The sequence below is a fragment of the Primulina huaijiensis genome, chromosome 7, assembly GCF_012295235.1.
Source record: "Primulina huaijiensis isolate GDHJ02 chromosome 7, ASM1229523v2, whole genome shotgun sequence".
NCBI classification, from domain to species: domain Eukaryota; kingdom Viridiplantae; phylum Streptophyta; class Magnoliopsida; order Lamiales; family Gesneriaceae; genus Primulina; species Primulina huaijiensis.
The window spans coordinates 1,972,688-1,999,124 of NC_133312.1; the positions used below are offsets into that span (position 1 = coordinate 1,972,688).

At 34.0% G+C, this 26,437-nt stretch overlaps 3 protein-coding genes and 1 long non-coding RNA gene across 8 annotated transcripts; 2 read left to right on the forward strand and 2 right to left on the reverse strand.

Moving 5' to 3' along the window:
- Nucleotides 1–5,051: 5,051 nt before the first annotated feature.
- Nucleotides 5,052–6,356, reverse strand: LOC140981380 (uncharacterized). Its single transcript, XM_073447767.1, has one exon. The coding sequence runs from the start codon at nucleotides 6,137–6,139 to the stop codon at nucleotides 5,264–5,266; it is 876 nt and encodes a 291-aa protein (XP_073303868.1). The 5' UTR covers nucleotides 6,140–6,356; the 3' UTR covers nucleotides 5,052–5,263.
- Nucleotides 6,357–9,036: 2,680 nt separating this feature from the next.
- LOC140981098 (protein STRUBBELIG-RECEPTOR FAMILY 3-like) lies at nucleotides 9,037–14,620 on the forward strand. Its single transcript, XM_073447354.1, has 16 exons — nucleotides 9,037–9,798; nucleotides 9,881–10,010; nucleotides 10,109–10,180; nucleotides 10,349–10,414; nucleotides 10,519–10,590; nucleotides 10,681–10,752; nucleotides 10,841–10,912; nucleotides 11,309–11,374; nucleotides 11,478–11,543; nucleotides 11,688–12,052; nucleotides 12,330–12,670; nucleotides 13,092–13,363; nucleotides 13,505–13,643; nucleotides 13,784–13,905; nucleotides 13,989–14,145; nucleotides 14,326–14,620. Exons 1-16 carry the CDS (start codon nucleotides 9,696–9,698, stop codon nucleotides 14,398–14,400), a joined length of 2,190 nt encoding a protein of 729 aa, XP_073303455.1. The 5' UTR covers nucleotides 9,037–9,695; the 3' UTR covers nucleotides 14,401–14,620.
- Nucleotides 14,621–18,290: 3,670 nt separating this feature from the next.
- On the reverse strand, nucleotides 18,291–19,652 carry LOC140980199 (uncharacterized). Its single transcript, XR_012175896.1, has 4 exons — nucleotides 19,469–19,652; nucleotides 19,231–19,305; nucleotides 19,017–19,067; nucleotides 18,291–18,466 (listed from the first exon to the last, which is right to left on the reverse strand). It is a non-coding gene; the product is annotated as an uncharacterized lncRNA (long non-coding RNA).
- A 269-nt stretch (nucleotides 19,653–19,921) lies between these two features.
- LOC140980711 (E3 ubiquitin-protein ligase JMJ24-like) lies at nucleotides 19,922–25,700 on the forward strand. 5 transcript variants are annotated; one of them, XM_073446733.1, is made up of 14 exons: nucleotides 19,922–20,116; nucleotides 20,490–21,077; nucleotides 21,326–21,465; nucleotides 21,536–21,635; nucleotides 21,749–21,881; nucleotides 21,973–22,027; nucleotides 22,242–22,914; nucleotides 23,046–23,375; nucleotides 23,687–24,085; nucleotides 24,178–24,250; nucleotides 24,470–24,555; nucleotides 25,007–25,126; nucleotides 25,229–25,299; nucleotides 25,414–25,700. In XM_073446733.1, the coding sequence occupies exons 2-14, from the start codon at nucleotides 20,547–20,549 to the stop codon at nucleotides 25,511–25,513; spliced, it is 2,811 nt and encodes a 936-aa protein (XP_073302834.1). In that variant the 5' UTR covers nucleotides 19,922–20,116; nucleotides 20,490–20,546; the 3' UTR covers nucleotides 25,514–25,700. The 5 variants fall into 5 exon arrangements, with proteins under 5 accessions (XP_073302834.1, XP_073302832.1, XP_073302833.1 ...); XM_073446731.1 differs by having other exon boundaries at nucleotides 19,922–20,149; nucleotides 22,230–22,914; nucleotides 25,414–25,699; XM_073446732.1 differs by having other exon boundaries at nucleotides 20,483–21,077; nucleotides 22,230–22,914; nucleotides 25,414–25,699.
- Nucleotides 25,701–26,437: the final 737 nt, after the last annotated feature.

Genomic DNA, 26,437 nt, shown 5'->3' on the forward strand with positions numbered 1-26,437 from the left:
ATTGACAATAAACTCATTCAAATCCTATCCATTTTTGTTCATTTACTCCTGCTTCCAATATTCATATTTGAAAATGTCTGCGATACACGTAGACTGTAGATCAGAGCCATAAGATTGAGCTTGAGCTTGAGCTTCTTGGCTCCTGACTCATTCGATTGGATTTTTATTAAATTAGTTACACCTTTCTATGATTAATCAAGAGCTTTTAAGCATAATATTCGAAATATTGATTATAGATGAACCAATGTTACAATTGTAAATTACAATTAATAATAAAATAAATTAGACTTCATATAATAATTGAATCAATGCATACCGATCATGCAAAGATAAAATTAAAAGAAAAAGATATCAAACTGAGACATGTAATATGTTACAGTTTCCTTAAAATATATTCGTCTCCTCCTATGGTGCTCGGAGGTTTATTGTGGATGATTGTTTACAAGGATGCAACGGTGATATCTGCAAAAACTCAGCAAAAAGTTTGATACGAGAGAGATGAACATTACTTGAATTTTATCACGATTTAGAAGAAATTGCAATGATAGAAATCAAGAGGCGAAGAAAGTTCAGACATAAAGTTTTTTCAAGTTTTTTTTGAAAATGAGGAGGATATGAATAAATATAAGAAAAAGGTTGACATTTCAGAATGTCAAATGTTTTGACATTCCAGAAAAACAAATGTGATTTAATTTTTCAGAAAATGTTATTTGGCCTCTCAGAAAATCAAAAATCATTTGTTTTTTCAGAAAAGCAAATGTTATATAATATTTCAAAAAAGTAAAAGTTATTTGATATTTCAGAAAGCCAAATGTCATTTGAAACTTAATATATATATATATACATCTCATTTAATCAAAAAAGATATGGTTCAAAGCCCTCTATATGAGCTATTTAATTTTCATTCACTATAAAAAAAAAAAAATCAACAATTCCCATATGAATAAGAATTTAAAGATATATGGAAATTATCGTGATAAAAGTTCAAGAGTTGAATCTTTCATATGATATGTAATTGTGACCCTTTGAACATTTCCTTATGAAAGTACTTTTATTTACTAGCTGACATTGGACGTGATGTCCTTGAACTGTTATGCATTCTGTGTAAATTAAAAAATACTTCACACAATATTCTCCCTGATATAGTTCAATTCTCACAATTTTGTTCTTTATGGCAATGAACACACACCTGGTTCTGCGAGAGGATCTAGAATTGAGCCATGCAATTCGTTTGAAGCAACTCCGCTTCTCTCTCAAATAGCTGATTCAAAATTAAGAATAATCAATATTGTTCCGCTCAATTATTGACACATAAAAATCATCACAAGTCATATAATTATCCTCCAAATTCACTGTTTCAACTTAGGAATGGATGATGGATAACTCCCCCATAGTGATTCACCAAATTAGTTCAATTAGGTTGCCCCGTTGAACATGGTTCTTGTGATCTCCAATCAGCATATGTTGGGTTTTCCTGCGCACCAATTTATTCTAAGGCTTCGGTCTAATTCCTGTAGATGGTTGCACAACCAACTCTCTGTTTAACCCTTTGGTAAGTGGATCCGCTAGATTATCCTTTGACTTTACACAATCAGCAAAGATAATTCCAGTTGAGAGTAGTTGTCATATGATATTATGTTTACGATGTATATGTCTAGACTTATCGTTATACATATTGGTTTGTACTATTTCAATTGCAGATTGGCTATCACAATAAATACATATAGTCAACATATGTTTTTCCCATCCAGGAATATCTTCTAAGAATAGATTTAACCATTCATCATCTTCATCACATTTTTCAAGGGTTATAAATTCAAATAGATCTGACTATTAAAGTCTGGTTAGAATATTTCCATGCAATTTTTGCACCTCTTAGTGTGAATAGAAATCCATTAGTAGACTCTGAGTATTTCATATCAGATATCCAGTTCGCATCGCTTTATCCTCCAATTACAGCATGATATATGATATACTGCATTCCATAATCACGAGTGTACCTTAGAAATATCACAATTGCTTTTCAATGTTCAGTTCCTGGATTACTCGTGAATATACTCAATTTGCTCACTACCAGGCGACGTCTGATCTTGTACAACTCATTAAGTACATCAAACTTCCAATGACCCGAGAGTATTCTAATTAAGACGCACTTTCACTTTGATTCTTCGATAGATAATGATTAAAATATATCGGAGTTATAGCAAATGCAGAATCATTCTTGTTGAATTTCTCAAGAATTTTGTCAACATAATGGCTTAGAAGAAGTCCTTATGAGATTATGTGGATTTTAATTCCACGAATCGCATGAGCTAATCTCATGTCTTTCATATCAAATCTTGAGTTCAACAACTTTTTTGTGGATTTAATCATCTTATCATTGCTCCTAATGATAAGCATGTTATCTACGTAAAAACATAACATAACATAACATATGCATTTTCAGTGTCTTTAACATATACACATTTATCGCACTCACTGATCTTAAATTCACTGTCTATCACGACTTTATCGAATTTCTTGCACCATTGGTTTGGTGCTTTTTTTAAGCATTACAAAGATTTCACCAGTTTACAAACCTTGTTTTCATGTCCATGCGCAGAAAAACCTTCAGATTATTTCATGTAAATTTTCTTTTCTAAATCTCCATTTAGAAAAACTGTTTTTACATTTATTTGGTGTGCTTCAAGATTCCACAAAGTGGTCATTGCAAGTATCACTCGAATTGATGTTATTCTCGTTACCGGAGAATAACTGTCAAAGTATTCAAGTTTTTCATGTTGACGGTAATCCTTGATTACTAACATGAAAGTAAAAAAAATCCGGACCAAAGGATTTTTCCACCCTAGCTCTCTTAGTATGTTTGGGTTCAACCTCATTATGAATTTCTTGTTCGTTTTCCATTGTCTCATATGATGTTTTAGAGGAACTTGATTCTTCTTTACATTTTTATTGAAACACGTTCATAAAACGAGGCATTTTTTGATCCCATTATTGTATTTTTGTGGATATCATGTATTTGATATTCAATATCAAAAAACGATAAGCACTACTGTTTTGTACATATCTAATGAAAATGCAATCAACAATTTTTTGTCCTATTTTTACCTTCTTCGGAGCCGATATTGTCACTTTGGCAAGACACCCTCACACTCGCAAGTTGATGGTGTTCTTCATTTCCATAACTCATGTGGACTTTTATTTTATTTCTTTCTAGACACTTTATTTAAAAGGTAATCAACTGTTAAAATAGTTTCGCCTCACATGTTCTCTGGTAAACCAGAACTCAACAACAATGCATTCATCATTTTTTTTTCAAATAATGATTCACAACACATTGTTGAAGTCAATTTTCCCCAGAAGTCATTTTCAAGATCACTTTGGCTTGACCCTTGATATAAGATGTAGCAGAGTTCCCCATGTACACTTTTTCACAATTCTCGAATTCATCAAGATTCGCCAACATCTCCTTATCAGAGCACATGGTGAGTAACACCTATATCAATATACCATTCTTATAGGTTTGAACCCACCAAGTTCACTTCAGAAATAACATCACATAGATTTCATATTAGAAACCTTTTGAGACATGACCTCAACCATATTTATTTATCTATTGTTTTTTTGGTTTCTTGCATTCAGGAGCTCTGTGACTCAGATAACCACAATTGAACATTTTCATTGGAATTTTTTCTCGAATACATTTTTCTTGGGTCCCAACTTGTTACTGATACCATATGACATAATCAATTTCTTTACTTTCGAGCTCTGTCTATGCTCAAAGATGTTGAATTTAACCATAGAAAGATTGAAAAACCTTATCTCAGATACTTTGTTGTTTTATTTAATATGAAGCCTATCAACCAGTTCTTCAATATTCATCTCTTTTCGTTTATGTTTCAGATACTTTTTTAAATCTTCCAAGCCAGAGACAATTTTTCAATGATGGTTGCCAATTGAAAAGTTTCATTCAACATCACGCCTTTGCATGAATATCATGCAAGATCACTTGGTGTTCTTGAAAATGACTGATCACTGTTTTGGATTCCAGCATCTTGTAGTCCAATAATCGGCCAACGATAAATATCTTGGTCCCTGCATATTATGTTTTATATTCTCGATCCAGAGATTCCACAAATCTCGAGTCGGTTTCTTTTAACTACACATTATATAATGAATCAACAAAGCAATTCATTACATAATATCTACACGATAAATCTGAATGGTGTTATATATCAGCAACAATAACATTCTGCATATCTCTCTCGTCCTCAACAGGGTCCAGAGCATCAGTCAGAAACCTTGGCAATTTCAAGGTAGTAAGATAACATCTTCTACTGCCACCTATTGAAATCCGACCCATCGAATTTCTCTGATTTGTCAGCATGGTTTGCTGGCATCGCAGTAGTAGGAGCAATGACTTAAGAATTAAAGAGTGTGATTTTTGGTCCATTCGAGTCATTCGAACCACTACTTATATTTGAAAGACAAATCATGTAATGAATATTTCAAAAACCAAATATGTTTAAAGTTTTTTTTTTTTTAGGGAAATGAGGATAATATTCGAAATATGATTATAGATGAACAAGTGTTACAATTGTCAATTAAAATACAATTAATAATAAAGAAATTAGACTTCATATAATATTTGAACAAATGCATACCGATCTTGCAGAAATAAAATTGAAAGAAAACGAAACCAAATCGAAGTCTATAATATATTACAGTTTTCTTAAAGTATACTTTTCCCCTCCTACGATGCACCGATGTTAAATATGAACAATTATTTCTAAGATACCACGATGATACCCGCAACAACTTTGTACAAATTATGATACATGCGAACTGAACAATACCTAAACGTTTATGATTTAGATGAAGTAGCAGTGATAGAAGTCGGAAGAAGAAAAAAGTTCGGAGAAAAAGTTATTTCAAGTTTTTTCCTTAATTGTATATATATATATATATATATATTAAAAAATTAAAAATCATTTGAAATTCATTTCATATATACCTCATTTAATTAAAAAAAGATATGATACAAAAACTAGAAATATTTATTTTAAATGTCAACACATATATCACAATTCGACATGTGCTTGTACCTGTCCATACTTAAAAAATCACAACCTTTTGTTTTAAAAAAGAACACGACCTATGACTTTCACTGTTTCATAAACCACAATTCTTGGAGTAAGACAAGTTTAAAGACCAAAATAGCCATCACTAAGCTAAAATTTACAATCCCTACACACCCCTTACACTAGAGAAATATAAAACATTCCAGGGATACAACTGGGTTTTCAAGCATCTCATTACTGGTCAGTGACTTGTCTCCACCACTCTCTTTCCCTTCGTCCACCTTCCGGAGTCTATCCCCCAACCCGGATCCGACCCGTCCAAGAGATTTTCCCAATCTTCTGGATGATGGGCTCCGACCTAGATCAGTTTTCGACGAACAGTCGTACGTTCGGCTCACCGGAGACCTTGACCGTCTTCCGGAGATTTCACCGATGTCCTTTCTCTTTCCATGCCCGGACGAAGATATGGATCCGGGTCTTGAACGATCCACTGAAGATTCGGTCGCCCGACCCTGAGATTTCCCCAACGTCTTTTCCCTCTTCACCTCGCTGGAGGGACGGTTCTTGAGCCTCGCCGGAGACTTCTGGTATACGTCGCGGACTATATCGTTTCCATTGCTCTTCTTTTTTCTCTTCTCCTTAATCTTTTCCAAACCACCAACACCGCAACCACGGGTGCTGCAGATCTCAGGCATCTCCTCCGGGAGCTCGTTACCCCCGAACGCCACGCAGGGTTGCTTCGTGACGGTACCTTCTGGGTGCTTTTCATATGGAATCTTGGAAAAATCTGTCAAAAAATGGGCGGCCTTACTGAACGGAGTTTCGTTTTGTTCGGGTAAAGGTGACAGTTGTTTAGCAACGGTGGGGATTTCGGAGAGGACTTCTTTGACTGTTTCTTCATCTGAAAATGGTACAGTGTGTGGCGGGGATATGCTGCTAGCCTCGCCGCTGCCAGTGCCACGGAATTGTTTTCTGGTTCTTTTTGATTTCGATTTGCAATGTGTCTTCACTGTCTTCGGAACTACTGAGGTGAGGTTGGTGCTAATGCAGCTTCCCATCGGGACTTTTTCAGCTAACAGTTGGTGATAGAGCAACGGCGGCTTCCCGGCGGCGGAGATTTGAGTTTGGAGAAGGGGATGTGTGTTTAATGAGAATTAAGTTGAAAGAGGTGAATCGTAGATTGCATGAATTTATTAGCTAGGTTGGAGAGATTTTGCGGCCTCCTCTAGTTGGCAAGGAAATTGACCAGACAGAGACATGACAACAGTAGTTTTTAATGAACAGTACAAAATCTTTGTTTTTTGTTTTAAATAAAATAAATCAAATCAATCAGTTCGTATTAATTATATATTACATCTCTATCATCTTTTTAATATCGAAGTACACAAATTTGATTCCACAGAATTCGATTTATAATCTGGATAATCGTTGTTATTACTGGACAGTAGATTTTAAATCTTATATAATTGTCTTTTCCTACAAAAAGAGATATGGGTTTGAACCAATTGATGGAGGTGAGTAGGAGAAAAATCACTAGTTTTTGTGAGACGATCTCACTTATATTTTATTCATGAGATGAGTCAATTCTGTTTATATTCACAAAAAAATAAGTAATATTTTTAGTATAAAAAGTAATAATTTTTAGCTAGTGAACAAATAAGAGACTTCTAATCTTTATCATTTTAAATTGTGTGTGAATCGTATTTTGAGGATAGCTCCATCAACATCAAAGGCTAATATTCCAAGTTACGGCAATTTAAAATCTGAGCTACTTCCCAGTTCAAGTCTCTCTCGTTCGCCCTACAACACCTAAATGCGCCACATGCAGCCGGCTTCTGCAGTCACGTTCCGGTTAGCTCTTTAATGCCCAACAGAAATGAACTTCTCGCGATTTCATCTGATAATGATAATTAAGCACTGTTGTTATCTTACAAACGCGTGCATGCGCATACATCCACACACACACACACACACATATAATTAATGTAGTTTGAATTTGAAGTTTTTCTCTGTCGTACATAAATGAATTCTCTATACTATCCAGAGCTGCATAGAATTTTTTAATATTGATGTAGCCAAATAAATGGTATCTAGCCGATTTGAAGGGATCTTGTGATTAGTTAGCTAATTAGAGTAGACAACTCACTCCAACAACTTCTAAAAATCAAGATTTGTGTGATTAACAGATGAAGTTCTCTCTTCGAACGTAAAATGATTGAGAATATAGAGTATATTATTTATAGATTTTTTTAGAGGTTTTTGGGCTTGGGCCCTACGTTTTTATGTGCTTGAAGACTCTATTGCCTATTTTGTTGCAGCATAATTTGGGAATTTGGACTCTTCAAAGCTTACTGATATAATAACTTCAAGAATGTCATCTTTTAACATTTTCCAGTATACAATGACTCTTTCATGTATCAGATTTTCTGGAAATTTTTTTTGAACTTCGAAAGACATTTCTTATCTTAAGAATTTGAGTTCAAACTTAAACCACAAATGATATCCTGTATCGTGAAGAATTTGAGTTCAACTTAAACTAAGATGGTATCCCTTATCTCAAAAATTTTGAGTTAAATTTACTCTTAAAGCTCTCAACCAATTCAATTATTTGTTCCTCTTTCGCTATAATTCCAATGAACTCCTAAAAAGCTTGCAAAATATCTACCACAGTTTCTTCAAAATACTTCCATTACCAATTTAGAAAATCTTGTATCGTCTTTTGATTTTTCTTCTACAAAAATCAGTTAACCAAAAAAAAAATTCCCCAAATTAGTTAACCATCGAATGATTTTATATATTAAAAGGAAGAGTGGTCATTAAGTGGCCACTTACATTTACCTGCATCCCTTTTTCTGCCACTTATGGGATGAAACGTGAGATTGAATTATTAGAAACTTGTGCAGTGGGATATAATCAGACTAAGATAGCTCACCTCTCCCTTTAAAAAAAAAAAAGATAGCTCGCCTCTTGTAAAAGCTATTTACTTTTGGCTCTTTGAGAATTGAGAGTACACACTTTTATTTCATTTTTCTAATCAAGTCCAAATTCAAAATTACACCAAGTATCATTATTGTCGCTTGTCATACAATAATTGTTATTCTGATGCTAAAAGTTTTTGTTGTTGTCTTCTTCTGTCAAGCCATACAAACTGGAAATTAGGATGGAGGGGCCTAAATTTAGTCACATATATATGGGGTCCACTAATTTTTTTAAAATCACATATGTGTATGAACTTTGTCCATCCAAACTATGTGGGGACAGTGCTCCCACATGTAACATCGAAGCTACCGGAAATTAAAGCATGAAATACATGTAACTTAATCGAATATTCATAATTATCAAGAATGAAATATATAATCTTAGTTTAAAAACCAGTTACATGATCAAACCATTGTTGCAATACCAAAAATTTTAATCGATGACAACAAATCTTTTAAATCTTATGAAAATCTTGATATAATATTCCATTCGTTCCACCAACAAAGCAGACATCGCTTTAAAGAAATTGTTTTTTTTTTTTAAATCCTTGAACCCATCCATATGATATATGAACCCATGCAATGACTTCTGTCTTTAAGATCGCAGAACTCGTGAATGATTTATAATAATAAGATGATAAATCAATATAATTAGATAAGATAATGATTATAATGTGGAGTTTTTTTTTAAAGAACTTAAATCTAATATTTGACAAAATAATAGATAAATAATTAATCGATATCTTATTTTTCGCATCAAACGGTTAAGTTTTCATGAAAAACATATCAATTACTGCCCAAAATTTATCATTTTGTTTATCTGTAGTTGTTTTACATGTAATAATTAAGGAAAAAATTGCTGCAATCCACGTAATTAATTTTTAAAGTATAATACAATCCAAATGTCAATATGAGTAAATACATGTTCGAGAAGCCATTGCACCACACCAATATCACAGCTTTATATTTTTATAATCCACTTTTCTTTTTTCTTTCAAATTAATATAAAGTATTCCAAAGAAGTTCCAGCCTTCCGGTGCCCAGCAAAACTGCATCATTTCTCTGTTTGTTATAGATAAGTATTTGTTTAACAGAAACGCAATCGGATCAGTGCTAATCCTAATCAAAATTTTTTAAAAAGAAAAGGGACATTGGCAGTAAGTCTGTAATTCACCAACATCCAAACGTCAAATTCTTTAAAGCTGTCTATGAGCACTTTTTGAGAGGGAAAGCAAGAAAACAGAGTGCAAAGCCCCTACTTTTATAATCATCCATCACAGTCAAGATTTAGCGGTTTGTTGTATGCGTATATTTTGCATTGTTTTTGACAAAAGGAGTTCTTGTTAAGGCTTTTCCCAAATGCCCAGATGGTTGGCTTCTTGTTGTTGAATAATTTGCTTTCACAAAGTGTGTGACTTGTGTACGTTCCAGGAGTCCGCAGTTCTCGAATTGTCTTGGCTACAAGATTTTTTGCGTTGGGATTTAAAGGATTTTGGTTTCTGCTTTTTGGGCTTATGAACTCTGATTCTTCGGTTATTCGGGTTATTGAGGGGTTTTACTGAAGATTTTTGTTGAAGAATCTGGCAGAAAGAAAACAGGAAAGTTTTAACCATAGGCTGGCCATAGCTGATGACTGATGAGGCCTAGGTTGTATTTGAAGATTCGGATGTGGGTTGTTGTTTGTTTGTTGTTTTATTTTGCAGCGCCTTTGGTTTGTGGATACACCGACCCTCGTGACTGTATGCAAAGAAAAACTGTTCTCTTCTTTTATTGGTTCAGTATTCCAGTTTTGATTTTCACTATGCTCTTCTGTATTCGCAGTCTATGCTGTAATAAACTTATATGCTTCTTTGGGCGTGCCACCTCCTGGACCGATCATCTTTGGAGTAGACCCGTGCGGGCTTCCGAATTGGCAAGGATTGGAGTGTGAAAATGGAAACATAATAGGGATGTAAGATTTCTTTCTCTACATGTTTAATTTTAATTTTTACGCTCGTGTATGGTATGGAACTGATTTGTGGATTGACTTTCGTACTCTCTGATTGATAGAACATTAAGTGGTGCGAATTTGGGAGGTGAACTCGATGATGATTTGGGGTCGTTTACCTCAATTAGACTACTGTGAGTTCATTTCCAGTGGCATCTTTCCTTTATTGCCTTGTTATTTGTCCTGTTATTTCGCCTTTACTTGTGAAGTCGTTGAAAGGAAATTCTGTGCTTTCACTTCATTGAATGGGCCATTACTGGTTGTGGAACCTCATGAAAGAATTTGTTCTTTCTCAAAAGCAGAGATCTAAGCAACAACCACATTGGAGGAAGTATACCAACTGATTTGCCCAGCACTCTTAGAACCTTGTATGTTTCTTATCTCAAGTTTTCTTCCATTCGGAATAAACTTTTGTTGATACACTATTCTGAAATTCCTCCTCGTCCCCCCTCCCTAAAACCACAAACACTAGTAATCTTTCAGGTAATAAGTTGGTTGGAACCATTCCGGATACTCTATCCTCTTTAAGCGAATTGACAAATCTGTAAGTTTTTTATTCCATAAAACTGTTAATGAATGGTGGATTTTGCTGTTTATTATTGGTCATTGAACTTTTAGCTTTCAACATTCTCAGTTCTCTAAGCGACAATCATTTGACCGGACCAATTCCAGATGTCTTTCAACAGCTCGGCGGATTGGTTAACTTGTGAGTTATCTCTGTTCATGGAAGTGGCAGATCCCACAAAATCTACTAGGTCTATTTATGTTTGACGTAATTTATTACGATGACGCAGCGATGTATCAGGAAACAGTCTAACCAACGAATTGCCATACTCAATGGGAAATTTATCATCTCTTACCACACTGTGAGTAGTTGCCTTTTGTTGCTCGTAAATTAGGCAACTTTTAGTTTCCAACATTATTATTCCTTGTAATAAGCAATTGAATTTAGCTTACTTTTCTGTAGAAAAAGCATCAATTTGCATACTCTATAGAATTGCTCCCCCAATCTTGTGGTGATTCAGTTCAAATTCTGTCACAGGCCTAGTATGTCATTATCCTGAAAATAAAGTGGCCTATTTTGAAGCAATAGTCGGGGAATTTGAATTTGTTTATAAGATTTTATATGAAAGCAAATGTTTGGTATTTGTAAGTTGAAATAATATACCATTGAATTTTTACTAAAAACATGATATCCGAAAAACATTTTTTATTAGTGAAGTACCATAATACTTGCTGTTACCCATATTTGTTTAATGCAGGCATTTACAAAACAATCAGCTTTCTGGAACACTTGATGTTCTTCAAAATCTTCATCTGAGAGACTTGTATGGTTCTTGGATATCTGAAATTAGTTTTTCTGAAATACAATAAACTTTCTTTTATGAAGTGTTTATCTCTATGCTTATTGGGTTTTCGAATTCTGCTCAGGAACGTAGAAAATAATATGTTCTCTGGGACTATCCCTGAGAAATTGCTGAGCGTTCCCAATTTCAGGTAAAACTCTCAATATAATTCTTCATTGTTTAGCTATTTCCTCTCTCTTGGAATATGAACCTCTAAATCTGTTACTTTTCCCTTATTGCGAGCCTTTTTTTCAATTATTTTGCAACGTATTTCACATTTTTTTTTGTGGTGCAGAAGAGATGGAAACCCTTTTGACTCTACTATCTTACCATCTCCACCAGCCTCTGCTCCCCCATCATATTCCAATGTACTTTCTCCTCTTTTAGCTCCTGGAACTAAAGCAGATGGACCATCAGCATCTCAGTTACTAGGTGCTAGAAGGAAAGAGAAGAAGAGTAACGTTACTTGGATCGGTATTGCAGGGTCGCTTGTGACTGGAATACTTGCCTTGGTGTTATGTCTGTTTATATCTCGACATTGTAGAAGAAGATTGAGTGAAAAAAGCGCCAACAGTCACAGTACGGGAACGGACAATGTTCTCATGAATACTCACACACAGGACAAGTCTTTGAAAAAGCCTTTTAACCAAGTTCAGAAAGGTGATTCACTTTCTTAATTTTGTTTCATTCCCTTCCCAGTTCCACGATCTGCGCAAGCGAGACTTTTTATATTGCCATTTTATTAAGAATTATTTTGCATCTATTTCCATTCACAAAAATAATTAACCCATCCTACTAGAAGATGTTGTGCAATAGATTTACAAAGCCATCTAATCTTGTTTCACAGTTCAATATGCGACGGGGTATCAAGGTTTTTGTTCTTTTCATTTGAGGATTATCATTTCCTTTTTCACCTTAGTAACTTTAATATTCCCAGTGCCCAAGGAAGTGGTTTTGTATCCAATTGTTGAAGATAGTCTTATAAAGGACGTTGTTATGAAGCAAGGAATCGATCATAGCTCAAGTACGACAAGATTGGATGAGAAACGACTTCCTCCTGATGCCCCTCCCACGGCACCTGTTCCTTCTGAAAGCGTTGTTACAAATCCAATAATTACATGTTTAACCCCTAGAGAAAATGCTTCCGAGATTGTAGACTTTTCCAAGTTATTCACAATAGCATCTCTTCAACAGTACACTAATAGCTTTGCTCGAGAAAGTCTTATTGGGGAAGGCACGCTTTGCTCGGTTTACAGAGCCCAGCTTCCCGATGGAAAGGTAAGTAGTTTAATTTAGTGGACACCTTGCTGAATGAGAAGGTTCTTGTGTTTATTGTGAGGACTACAGTGTAATGATAGAAATTATTTTTTTCGTGTAAAGATGCAAAATGCTATCTGTGCATTTTTGAGAGAATATTACCATGCCCAAAAAGATTCCAACAAAAAGGACTGCATCGTGGCCATGGCTCCCACTAATCTAACTCAATAAGTTGGTGGTGCATGTTTTGGAACAATAATCGATATCTTTATTACATTAGCTAAAACTACCTTAACATAATCTGATTTTCTGGGCGGAGCTGTGGTTTTCACTTTTTGTTTCTAAAAGGGATAGTGCTTGTTTATTGTACCTTAAATTTTTTTTGTTTCTTGTTCCTGACGTGTATATATCTTTTCACAAGGTTACTCCTCTGATTCTCCAGGTTCTAGTGGTCAAGAAACTAGACAAAGCCGCTTCAGGGAGACTGAATAATCGGCAATTCCTCGCGCTGGTGTCAAGTATCTCCAAACTTCACCATGCAAATATAGTTGAACTTGTAGGTTACTGCCTTGAGCATGGACAACGCCTTCTTGTCTACAATTATTGCAGTAATGGGATGCTTAATGAGGCACTATCATTGGATGACGAGATCAATAAAAAGCTTTCGTGGAATGATCGCATGCATTTGGCACTTCAAGCTGCAAAAGCCCTTGAGTAAGTTTCATCGAGAATGATGTTTGAGAGGTCACTGACGTTTCTAGTTTGATAAATGCTCATAGACTCCTGACTACCTTTTCTGGCCATTTCTTGAACTGTTAATATTACGAGTCTCATTCTCCTTGTTTTTGCTTGAAGATATCTGCATGAGGTGTGTCAACCACCAATTGTTCATGGGAACTTTACGTCTGCTAATGTGTTACTAGATGATGATCTTGCCGTAAAAGTTTCTGACTGTGGTTTGGCTCCTTTGCTGTCATCCAACTTCTTCACTCAGGTATACTCTATTTAGGCACTTTACAATCTTATAGTTTGTAAAAATTAGATACATAAAGAAAAACTGACTCTGAATAATCACCTTTAAATATTAAGTTCGGAACTGCATTGGCTCGGAACTTAGATAAATATTTTGATTAGTTGCAAGGTTCGGGTTATGGTGCACCAGAACTCGAGTTGGGAAACTATTCTTGGCAGAGTGACGTGTACAGCTTTGGGGTTGTAATGTTAGAGCTTCTTTCCGGGCGAAAAGCTAATGACAGGTTAGAAAATCTTTTGCTGGAACACAATATAAAAGATGCCAATGCGGATGTATGAAAACTCTAAAATGTACTCTCAAAAACAGGTTGCGTCCACGAGGGGAGCAATATTTGGTTAGATGGGCATTTTCACAGCTTCATGATATAGATGCATTATCAAGAATGGTTGATCCTTCTTTAGCTGGTGCTTATCCGACCAAGTCTCTATCTCGGCTTGCTGATATAGTATCACTGTGTATCCAGGTGACTCGATTCTTTATCCTTACCCAACTTTTATCAAACATATCGAACGGCCCTGTTAAATTTATTCGAATGTTATCTTCCCCAATCCCAAATCAACATTTGCTGCATTTAATCTTTGACTTGTTGAAATTAAAGAACATGGTACGTTTTAAATCATCTGTTTATTTCTATGCTGCACAGCCTCAACCAGAATTCCGGCCACCAATGTCTGAGATTGTACAGAAACTCTTGCGCATGATACAGAGAGATCTCTGAGTATACGTCCAGATCAATTCTTGAAAAAGTTTTAGTAACTCTTGTTAAGACACTCAAATAGCATTATTGTACAATTTTTACAGTTAATGTGCAGAAAGGCCACAGCTCGAGCCTTGATGGCCCAACCATCTTCTTATTCCATAGGGTCGATTGCGACTGCATTTATTTCTCTTTATTTAATGATCTCAACAATTCTTAAAAGATTTAATTCTCCACTTTTAAAGTTTAAAGTAAAGTTTTTTCCATTTTCAACCATGCGATGATATGGGTTTATTTTATTACAATGTGGTGGTCTTTTAGCTAGGATAGGACTCTCGGATACATGTTTACGTTATCATTAAAGGGTGTATTCATTTTATATTTTTAGGTATAGTTTGGTAGGATAAACATGTGATATATAATATAAGGATAAGTTAATGATAAATAAGATGCAGAATATTATATTTAATATTTGATATGATTTTAATAAGAGAGATTAAATTTATATATTAGATTGTAATGACAAAATTAAATTTATCATAATAAATTTTATATTTTCAAAGTTGTTGCTTTAGTTCATATTTTTTATCTGTTAATGTGTCGACATTGTCGCATGATTTATTTATTTTTACTTAATTTTATATATTATATAAATATGATAATTGAGCCTTTGATTTTGTGAGTCAAGTCAAATATCAATTTTTAAGGTTAATTAGGTGATACTAATAATTTTATTGAGATTTATAAAAATCATTTATATAATTATTTTGAGTTCATTTATATAATTATCATATTATATAATATATAAAAATAAATAAAAATATTTATTTGATTTTAATTTTATATTAAGTTCGAAAGACGGGTTTTTTACAAGAGGAAATTTTAAATATTTATAAAAATCATTTATATAATTATCTCGAGTTCAAAATATCATTATTTTGATAATATATAAAAATAAATAAAAATATTTGATAGGGTTTAGGATTTTTATATATTGAGAGAAATTAAGTCATTTGTCGTGTTTTTATCATTAAATTAAAATTATCACATCTCATAAAAGAGATATTTTATCATTGTATAAAATTATTTATCACAGTGCCATGCTAATATCATAAGCTTTCTAAAAATGTACCAAACGTAGGATAAGGATGATTATTTATCAATCTCTCTCTTATCCAGTGTATCAAAATATACCTAAAGACTTTTAATAATTTTTTTAAATGATAGACTTTTGTATGGATTTTTATTGACTTTTATAGAATATCATAGAATTGTAAAACAAATTTTATAGACTCTTATAGATTTTTTTTCAAAATTTTTGTAAACTTTTTCATAGAATCATGTGAATTTTGTAATTTATAATTGTGATTTATTTTTTATTTATTTCTTTTAAATAATTATTGGACATACATAACCTCTTCAATTTTAAATTATTTTTTATTTATGAATGTAAATGGATTTTACTTACTTAAAAGTTAAATCAATTTAATTTGTGAATAACGAGGAATGAAATATCCTATTTATTGAAATAAAAATTTCAATTTTTTATGTCAATTCAACATATTAATGAACAATATTTTTATAAGTTCAAAATAAAATTTTATTAACATCGCTCAACATTCCATTGGCTATGGTATCTGTCCATGCATTAACATTTGCTCGTTGTTGTTCTTGAGTATCAAATAATTGATCACAATTGTCACCATCATGAATTTGTGTCGATGAAGACAATTGAACTTCATTATCTGGTTCAATTTGAAATTAATCAAATCGACACTTATTTCAAAGAAAAATATGTAATCCAGCACAACTCAATACAAGCTCTTTTTGGGTTATATATGGAAACGGAGAAGTCATCTTGAATATTTTAAACAGTGATTTAAATAGGGGTGTCAAAATGCGACACAATCCGTCAACCCGACACGACCAAATACGAAAAAAAATCAAGTTCGGGTTGGGGTTTTTTGGGTTCGGGTCGGGTGGGTTCGGGTTAGTGCTAGGTTATACGGGTTTCGGGTTGGGTCATGAGTTGACCCGATTTTTTTTTTTTTTGAAAATATTACTTATATTTTTATATATTGTATGTTTGAACAAAATTTATTGTATATTTATATGATAAATTTTCATCATTTAATATTTATTTTGTATTTTTTTATTTTTTTAACAATTGTTTATTTGATTTAGTAAATATACTTTTAATTTTATACAATTAAACTTTCAAATTTAAATCGAAAATTTTGTTATTATGTGTTTAAATTAAAATATTACTATTATTTTTTATTTTTTAGAATTTTTTTCATTAATTTTTTTTAAAAAAATAAAAAAAAATTCGGGTTAGGCGGGTTAAACGGGTTGAGTCGGGTTCGTGTTCAGGTTGGGGGTTTTCGGGTTGACTCGGGTTCGGGTTGGGTTCGAGTTGTAAAAAAAAATAAAAAAATTTCGCGGTTGACCCGAAACCCGACCCACCCGACCCGATTGACACCCCTAGATTTAAATATACCAAATGTCCACTAATAGCATTATTCAAATAATCATGACGAAGATTAAAAAACTCTTTACCATCTTCGGGATATATATATGTTATTATTATTATTATTCAAGTTAATGAAAAATATCATGTACAAGAATTTTGAGTTATAATCAAAATTAATGCATAGATTAATTAAAATTATAGAAAATAATTAAACATCAAATGTTATATAATAATTAATTAAAAAATGTAATTTTACTTATTAAAAATAATTATTATTTTTAATTTATAGCTCAATAAAATATTATAATTTTTTTATTATGTAGGGTAATAAGTTTTTAAAATTTTTAATAAATATAATTTTAAATTTTATGAGGTTTTGTGACTGGAACTTCTAAAATAAAATGAACGATGTTAATATTTTTGATTTTAAACTAAGTGTTTGTATTGAGTATGCGAGTTTAAGAGATTTCTCAATCAAATGTACATCCAAATCTTTAAGTTGAATCAAATACTTTTTTTGACATTTTATTGTTGTACTTTAGCATATAATTATTATACTTAATAGAATTCCATGGAGTCATTAAAAGTATAATGACATTTTGAATACCTATATACTTTTGTAAAATTTTTAAAAATCAAGTTTGAATATCACATGATTTTTTAAAATTCTACAAAAATTTACATTGAATACAACTAAAATTTTATAGAGTATATAAAAGTTTAGTTCGAATACCTCTAGACTTTTAAACTCCATAAAAATCATTAAATTATTAAAAATTTAGAACCAATACACCCCCTAAAAGTGTATGTGGATTTAGTTAATCTTTATATAATATTTTATGGCTTGTGATTTTATAATTATCTTTATTAATATATATAATTATTAAAACAGACAATGACACCAAAAATTTGTTACTCTAAGTGTCTCAAACTTAATAATATAACTAGTAAAAGATGCACACACATTGTATGTGTTATTATTATTTTTAATTTGATCAAATAATACTAAACAATTAACACAAAATTATTTTCAACTTTAAAAAAAGTTGTTTAATTTAAAAAAGAAGTTTTGTTTATATTTTTTCTATGTAAAATATGGAGTGACTTGAGGAAGTTTTTAGTAGGATAAATAGAGTAATTATGTAATTAAATATTTTGATATCTCTAAAGTAGTTACTCTATGAGTTTCACACTTAATAATATAATAATAATATATACTTAATAATAATATGGATATAAATAGTATAAATATATAATAGATAATATAGATATATTTAATTTGGTGACGTAATAAAAAATTAAATTTGTATATTCTGAAAATACTAGGTGTTCGAACCTCAATATTTGAGGTGTTTACCCAGATTTTTTGCGCAATATATGATGTTTTTTTTTGTTGCATATTGACTGACATACTGTAATTTAAAAAAAATGTTGGTCGACTAAAGTATGGTTACAGAATAGGAATAAAGTGTAGATATTATAACAATATGATAATTTGTATATATGCAATGGTTTTTTTGTGAGTAGCACGTACTTAAAAAACATAAAAAGTTTAGTTATTATTGTAGTATTATGCGCTGGTTTCATTCTTGATCTTCAGTTGTTGCATTGGACCTGCAAAAAAAAAAAACCCGATAATAAAGTTAGTTAATTTGTAGCATTTTGGTTGAGATCCAATTATAAAAAGTTAAATAAATGCGAACGATATTGTTTAAAAACTTTAAGTAATCGCCCTAAAACTAATATATGAACGACAAAGAGGGGGGAAAACGCAAGCCACTGATAGCAAGCAAAAACCAAAAAAGAAAATACCGATTCCCTTGTATTGTGTCCCTGTCATTTGGGAAGCTAATCTCGAAGCAAACTCATTTACAAAGTCGGTTTATTGTAGGAGAAAGCCAACAACATATTTAGCTCAGTTATTTTTTTAACCACTCACCAACAGAAAAGAGAGCAATAAGTCAAAAACATGAACGTTAAAATCCATAAACAAAACAGAGGAGAGTATATAAGCATAAAATCTCGAACAGATACAACAATCAAGGCAAAATTTTTACAACAAAGCGTACTGCACGTAAGGGAAGTAATACAAGCAAGCCACCAAACCAAAACATATACAAAAAAAGCTCATTTTAAGAACAAGATAACAGCAGGACCAGCTCACCTATTTCTCGCTTTTTCTTTCAGGAAAAGCGCCAGTCGGTGCTTCGGAGGACTAAAATTAAAAAAAATTAGTAGCACAGAAAAAGACATATAAACACAGTAGCTCTACTTTGCACGAAGCTAAGATTAAAAAAAACAAGGGGAAGAACGCGTCGAATAGGGAATGAACCGCAAGGAAAAAAACATATTCAAGCAAATCAAAAGAAAGCACATACCCAAATATCGTTTTGCGAAGCGCAGAAACACAAACGGGAGTGAATAAGCAGAATGGAGACCGTTGTTTTAAAACCCTAGCCATAAAAAACCGTGATTAGAGCAGAAGAAGGCATGTAAGCACGAACACTCGAGTTTACAGAACGCTAAGACATAAAAAATCGAAAGAGACAACGCATTCGGCAGGGGGAAACCATGAGGGAAAACCCCGAATCAAGCAAAGCCAAGGGAAATACGAACCGAAATATCACTTTCCGAAGCGAGGGAAAGTAGAAGAAGAGATGGAGACGCGCGCAAGGCGGCAAAAAGAGGGTGAGGGTAAGATGGATGCTAGCTCGGAAGAAGCTCAACAACGTACGAGCCGGGTAACGAAAGGAGCGTGAGAAGAAAGGGTTGGAAAGAGATGGGAAAAAGAACGAAGGGGAGAGAGCACCGGACACCACACCTATGAGGCAGGAGCCATTCTCTTGACAGCACACCCTCTTTGCTTAGTGGAGAGTCTAACGTAAAACACGTGTATTTGAGAGAAATAAGAATGAAACGCGTGGACTTTTAGTGACCGGCAACCGGGCAAAAACAAGCCCATCACAATTTATTCAGGCTTTCATATATGTAGATTATAGTCGAATCAAACACGATGCGCGAACAGATTTTTAGAATTTAAAAATACTTATCAGTAACAATCCGAATCAATTTTGCGTATTGTCTCTTTCATTCCTACTGAAACACAATCCGTGTGATAAATTCCCACAATTTGAAAATAATAATTCTTGATTTGAGATTTGTTTGCCCCGACTCCGGTGGATAGGTCCGGCGCCTGTTGTTTGTTTCTTTCTCCCCGTCGGCGCTTGATGAAACGCATATCACACTATAAAACCAGTATACGTGGTACGCTCGGGCTCATCTATCTGCGTTTTTAAGGTTATGTTCTGTTTCGAAGTTAATTGATGATACGAGTCCGTGATCTTTAAGTCAAATTCTCTAGCTGGGTTTAGTTATATAGTTCAAAGGGAATTTCTTTGTTGAATTGGTTTAATCGAAGATGAATTGCTACTTGTTGAGGGTGTTTGCTTTTAAAATTTGTGTGTTTCGAAGTTAATTGATGATACGAGTCCGTGATCTTTAAGTCAAATTCTCTAGCTGGGTTTAGTTATATAGTTCAAAGGGAATTTCTTTGTTGAATTGGTTTAATCGAAGATGAATTGCTACTTGTTGAGGGTGTTTGCTTTTAAAATTTATGTTTGAACTGTGAAGATGACAGGTAGAGAGTACACGATTCGAGTGTTTTCTTGCAATAAAATCTTGAGAAGACACTTTTATGATGGACCATCCACAATTGTCCTCTGGCGTAGGTGAGGACAATATTGGGATTCCTGATGATTTGCGGTGTAAGAGGTCCGATGGGAAACAATGGAGATGCACCGCCATGTCCATGCCTGATAAGACAGTTTGCGAAAAGCATTACATCCAGGCAAAGAAGAGGGCAGCAAATTCTGCAATACGTGCGAGTGTGAAGAAAACTAAGAGGAAATTTGTTGGTGAAGGTGATGTCAACGTGGAAAGCAAGAGTGACGTTATGGATCTACCGCTCGGTGCACAATTTGTGGACCATTCTGGCTCGGCCTCTGGGACGAAGAAAAAGGATAAATTACTCAAAGGACATGTTAATTATTCACCTGAAATCCCCTCAGGAAGGAGCTTTTCAGCTCGAAGTTCTCTAAGGTCAACCGATGACCTTGACGGATCAGAGTATGTGGAAAGTCCAAGGTCTTGTAGAACACCGCCAACATCTGCTGTGGATTCATCCAAAAGCAGATCACAAAAGACATTTGAGGTTAGTCCTACAATGGTGAGTGGTGTGGTCGATTCTACGCAAAATCAAATCATTCTACTTTCCCTGTGTTTCTCTAGTGTCTGTCCTACCTTCCAAAACTTTTTAGAACTTGATTGGAAGTTTATTTTTTCACCGTATTGAGGTTGTGATTGAGGTTTAGACACAATTACATACAACAGTTGTTCAGTTCCTACAACTAGTTTCTTAAGTAGAATGCTTCTTTGTCAGTTGTAAATTCTATTGAGGGGCACTTTTCATTTCAGGGGACTTCTGATGGAAGCTTCGAATCTTCTGATGATACTAGGGGACAACCTTGCCATCAATGTCGTCGTAGTGACAGAGAAATGATTTGGTGCCTTAAATGCGATAGAAGAGGATATTGTGATAGTTGCATCTCTACTTGGTGAGACAATTATAATTTTCGAAGGATTTGTTTCTCGTTTCCCCTTTACATGTGACCCATTATTTGTCAGGTATCCTGGCGTCCCAGTGGAGGAGATTCAAAGGGTTTGTCCTGCATGTCGTGGTACATGCAGTTGTATGGTTTGCTTACGAGGGGATAATCTGATTAAGGTTTTATATTTTCTCTAAGCAGTTTGTCCTTAGTTAGGATCTTTAATAATGTGCAACTTGTTCAAGATGTATTATGAATTTCCTACCATTTTTTTTATATATGTTCTGGGAAGACAAGGATACGCGAAATACCAGCCAAAGAAAAATTGCAGTACCTCTACTGTCTTTTATCTGCAGTGCTTCCGATGGTTAAGAAGATCCATTCTGAACAGTGTTCTGAGGTACAGCTGGAAAAAAGACTTCGAGGTATGTTGCATTTGGATCTTAGTAGTATATAGAGGTTGATCTGGGGATGGCATCTTCCATGATGATAATTATTTATTTATCACAATTGCAGGAAACAGAATAGACCTTGTCAGGACTAAAATAAGTGCCGATGAGCAGATGTGTTGGTAAGTGTGTGAAGATTATCATACTGAAAATGTTTTATTCTTCTATCTGTTTTCTTCTCCCTGGTGAGTGGGGAATGCTAATGGCATATTTATGGTCATAAATGTGTTTTCGCTTCTTTCTGTATGCTTATGTTGAGCCGATTAAATTTCTTTTGATCGAATAAAATATGATTTGTGAATCTTTGTAGCACCTGTTTTTCAGTAATTCCTGCAGGATGCTCATCATTGATTATCATCGACATTGCATAAAGTGCTCATATGATCTGTGCCTTAACTGCTGCAAGGATATTAGAAAAGCATCTGACCCTTCGGAAAAGTTGGAAATGAATGAGATTACCGGTGAAAGTGATGATCAAGTTGAAGTAATGATATCTGGGCACATAAAGTTATCAGATGTTAAGCTAAATTTGTTTAGAAGGTATCCTGATTGGAAAGCTAATGCTGATGGCAGCATTTTGTGCCCTAAAAAGGAATACGGGGGCTGTGGATCCTACCTTTTAACTTTAAAGCGCATCTTTAAGATGAATTGGGTTGCAAAACTTGTAAAAAATGTTGAAGAAATGGTCGATGGTTGCAAGGTACGTAATTCTGATAGCCTGGAGAAAACTGGATTTGACCTCAGGCTATGCCAGGCTGCTAATAGAGAGAAAGATGATAATCTTTTGTATCATCCATCTTCACAAGATATTAAAAATGAAGGGATTGGAGACTTCAGAATGCACTGGAACAAGGGGAAACCTGTTATCATTAAGGAGATTTGTGATACATCTGCAATGTCCAGCTGGGATCCTATGGTCATCTGGGAAGGAATTAAAAAGATGAACGAAGAGAAAACTAAAGATGCCGACAGAGTTGTGAAAGCTGTTGATTACTTTGATTGGACTGAGGTTTATTGGAATTAACTTACTTAATTTTGTTGGTATCTAGTGTTGTGCTTAATCTTTAATCCTCAAATTTGATGCTGCTCTGCCACTCTCTAAAACCTGCATTTTAATTGTTTTTGCTACGCGAATTGCAGATTAATATTGAACTTGGGGAGTTTATGAAGGGATACTTTGATGGTAGAATTCGTGAAAATGGTCTGCCACAGTTGTTAAAATTGAAGGATTGGCCTTCTCCAAGTGCTTCAGAAGAGTTTTTGTTGTGCCATAGGTCTGACTTCATCAGTAAACTTCCCTTGCTTGAGTTCATCCATTCCAAGTGGGGTCTCCTAAATGTTGCTGCAAAATTGCCTCATTATTCCTTGCAGAATGATGTGGGTCCTAGGATATCTATTACTTATGGGATACGCGAAGAGATTGGTCAGGGTGATTCGATAGATAATCTTCATCTTAATATGCGTGACATGGTGAGAGACGAGTCTCTTATCTCTGTAATCTTTCTAGATAATAGCGCTGTATAATTGTGTAATTTTCTTGTTCTGCGCTATTTTTTCGACCGACCCATTGCACATGTTCATGAGTTAAGGCCTAAAGGATGAGAATAGTGGATAGAAGGACCGAGGTGAGATCTTTCTTTGTTTTGCCCTTGTTGTCATCTGAAATTCCCACCGAGGAATTCATCATACCCTGTCTTTTTCTTCTCAGAGTCTTTTTAATTTACATCCAACTGCCATGTGGAAGATATTTAGAGGACTAAGCTCTTCCCTTCTGTGATCAGGTATTCCTTTTGGTTCATACTAGTGAAGTGGACTTACTAGGTATGCCTACCAAGAATGAGACAATGCAAACGTCTGGAGGAATATCTGCCGACAAAAAATCATGTAGTAACCCTGATATTCACTTGAAATTATCACCTGGTGGAGAGGATGGTCCTGTCACAAGTGTTCATCCAACTGATACAGTGGAAAGGGATGGCCACGAAAGCGACAGAAGTTTCCTTGACAAAGAGACAGCTGTCAATTATGCGGAGAATAGAGCTGGAGAAAACAGTTCTCACAAGTCTCAAGTTGGAGGTTTATGGGATGTGTTCCACCGAAAGGATGTACCGCTATTGATTGAGTATATAAGAAGTCACTGGAAGGAACTTGGGAGGACGGACGATATCATTAATGATAATGTGATTTATTTTTCTTGGTTTAGCAACTTAAAGTTGATCCTTTACAAAGATCATATGATTGTCTTTGTTGCTAATGTACTCTTTTACTTCAGGTATCCCGGTCTCTTTATGATGGGGTAATATATTTGAATAGGTATCACAGAAGACAGCTGAAAGAAGAATTTGGTAGGTGGCAAAGTTTTTATGATTATGGCTTGTTTATAACTGTTGCAGACTATACAGTTGCTTGGGCGACTGGTTTTTTGCTACGTATGCGGTCGTGCCAAACTTGAATTCATCTTTTACTCCATAATGAACAATATTTTGCATGTCTGAAATGTATTGCTAGTTTGCTACTATAGAGCTGTGTTTTTTCTTGTTGAATTAGTTTTACCCTTTTTTCAGGAGTGGAGCCTTGGTCATTTGAACATCGTATAGGTGAAGCTATCTTCATCCCTGCTGGATGTCCTTTCCAAGCAAGGCATATTCAAGTGAGTCACAGATTTTATCCTTCTGTTAGCATGTATGGCTAGCTATTTACGTGTTTGCTCGAGCTGAAAAGATATCAGTCATATTAGTCCCAAATGGTTCTCATCTTATTCCATCCTTAAGATTAAAGATGTGATATACTTTAAGTGACCTGGAACATTGTTGCCTTGAATATGTCCTTAATATATAACAGTTTCTTCAAGGAGCCTTATCTCGATATCTCTCTCTGGCATGCTTGGTTCTTTAACTAACGGATCCACTTTGATCCCTAGTAGCATTTTAGCATGAATTTGGGGAGTAACGTTTTTGGGGATTCTGTTGTGTATATCACTAGGGAGCAACTTGCATAAATCTGATTGTCGAGGCACTTTTTTCATATAGTTAAGGATCTGAAGATTTTTTGAAAGTTTAAATGTAAACTAAGCTTGTTTGTTTCAATCGTGCAATTTCCAGTCCTCAGTTCAGTTGGGTCTCGATTTTCTCTCCCCTGAAAGTCTACCAGAGGCTGTAAGATTGTCTGAAGAAATTCGAGGTCTTCCAAATGACCATGAAGCAAAACTTCAAATATTGGAGGTCAGGCGTACTCTCGTTTTCTTCACCACCTATCCCATGGGTCGCATATTTGTCAGTCTTTGTTGTTTTTTTGAAGTAATCTGGACCATATAATCATTTCAGGTGGGAAAAATATCTTTATACGCAGCAAGTTCAGCCATCAGAGAAGTTCAGAAGATAGTTCTTGATTCAAAGTAAGCATTCCTTAAGATGCAACCTTGTTATCCTTTCAAACTACTATAGCTAGAAGGTACAGCAATGGATTGATAGGTTAATGGGGTCTTTTTTTGTGTGTATTTTTGCTGCAGGCTCGGACCGGAACTTGGTTTTGAGGATCCTAATCTAACCTCATTGGTATCTAAACATTTGGAAAGCATGGTTAAACAAAGACAGGTCACTTGTTCTTGACCTCCTTTTAACATGTACATGGAATAGGTGGAAATATTTCCCAAATGTCAGTGCTTCACAAAATGTGAATGTATTGTCTTGTATTTCTTCTTGGCAAAACTGCACCAATTTGCTTTTTGCAAATTTTCCATGCGTATTTTAGCCCGTAAACACTGATATATAGAATAATTATTGTTTATGTATTCAGATGTTACTTTTTTTGTTAGGAAAATGCATTCTCTTGGTTTTCACATATTTCAATCTAAAGCTGCTTTAGAAGAAATTAATGAAAGAAATGCATTTTTAATGGAGTTTTGCAAGGCATAAATTAAAATTGACTTTAACTCAAAAGTTGGAGCATAATCATTTGACTACCAATCAAGTTGTATCCAACGTGAGAAATTTAGGAACCAAAAACCAACAAACAAGTAATAAAAGAAATAATCATTTCAGCTTTTTAAAATGGAAATAGATGTATCACGATTTATAATTGAATTTTGTACGTGCGTAAAGAAATCTAGATTATTTTTACTTTTATTCATGAAAAATTGGATAACCGACACTTTTAACCAAGTAAAGGTTGATTTGGTCTACTAGGGGGTTTATACCTTGAATCAAGTCACAAAAATCAAATGCAAATAAATTGAAATTTAATGCCACAAATTTAGCCAATATTTTTTTCATTTTCAAACAAAAACGTCAATTCCTAATTTTAATTTTCAATATCATCTTTTAGATGTTGGAATTCTCCGGTGTCCAAATATTATATCATATATAAAGTTTGGACCTTATATCATATATAAAGTTTATTATATGAATTAGTGTCATGATGATTTTTCTCAATCTCCAAAATACATTTTTTTAACGAACAAATAACCTTATGTAATTTTTTTAAAAAAAACTTATTTAAAATAAACAAATTTTAAATTTTAGTGTCTTGGTGCA

Coding starts and splice junctions, on each gene's coding strand:
- LOC140981098 (XM_073447354.1), top strand. CDS start 9,696: ATGAGGCCTAGGTTGTATTTGAAGATTCGGATGTGGGTTGTTGTTTGT. Junction 12,053..12,329: donor TTTTAACCAAGTTCAGAAAG/GTGATTCACTTT, acceptor TAATATTCCCAG/TGCCCAAGGAAGTGGTTTTG. Junction 13,644..13,783: donor CATCCAACTTCTTCACTCAG/GTATACTCTATT, acceptor TATTTTGATTAG/TTGCAAGGTTCGGGTTATGG.
- LOC140980711 (XM_073446731.1), top strand. CDS start 20,547: ATGATGGACCATCCACAATTGTCCTCTGGCGTAGGTGAGGACAATATT. Junction 21,882..21,972: donor GCTGGAAAAAAGACTTCGAG/GTATGTTGCATT, acceptor TCACAATTGCAG/GAAACAGAATAGACCTTGTC. Junction 25,300..25,413: donor AAGATAGTTCTTGATTCAAA/GTAAGCATTCCT, acceptor TTTTTGCTGCAG/GCTCGGACCGGAACTTGGTT.
- LOC140981380 (XM_073447767.1), bottom strand. CDS start 6,139: ATGGGAAGCTGCATTAGCACCAACCTCACCTCAGTAGTTCCGAAGACA.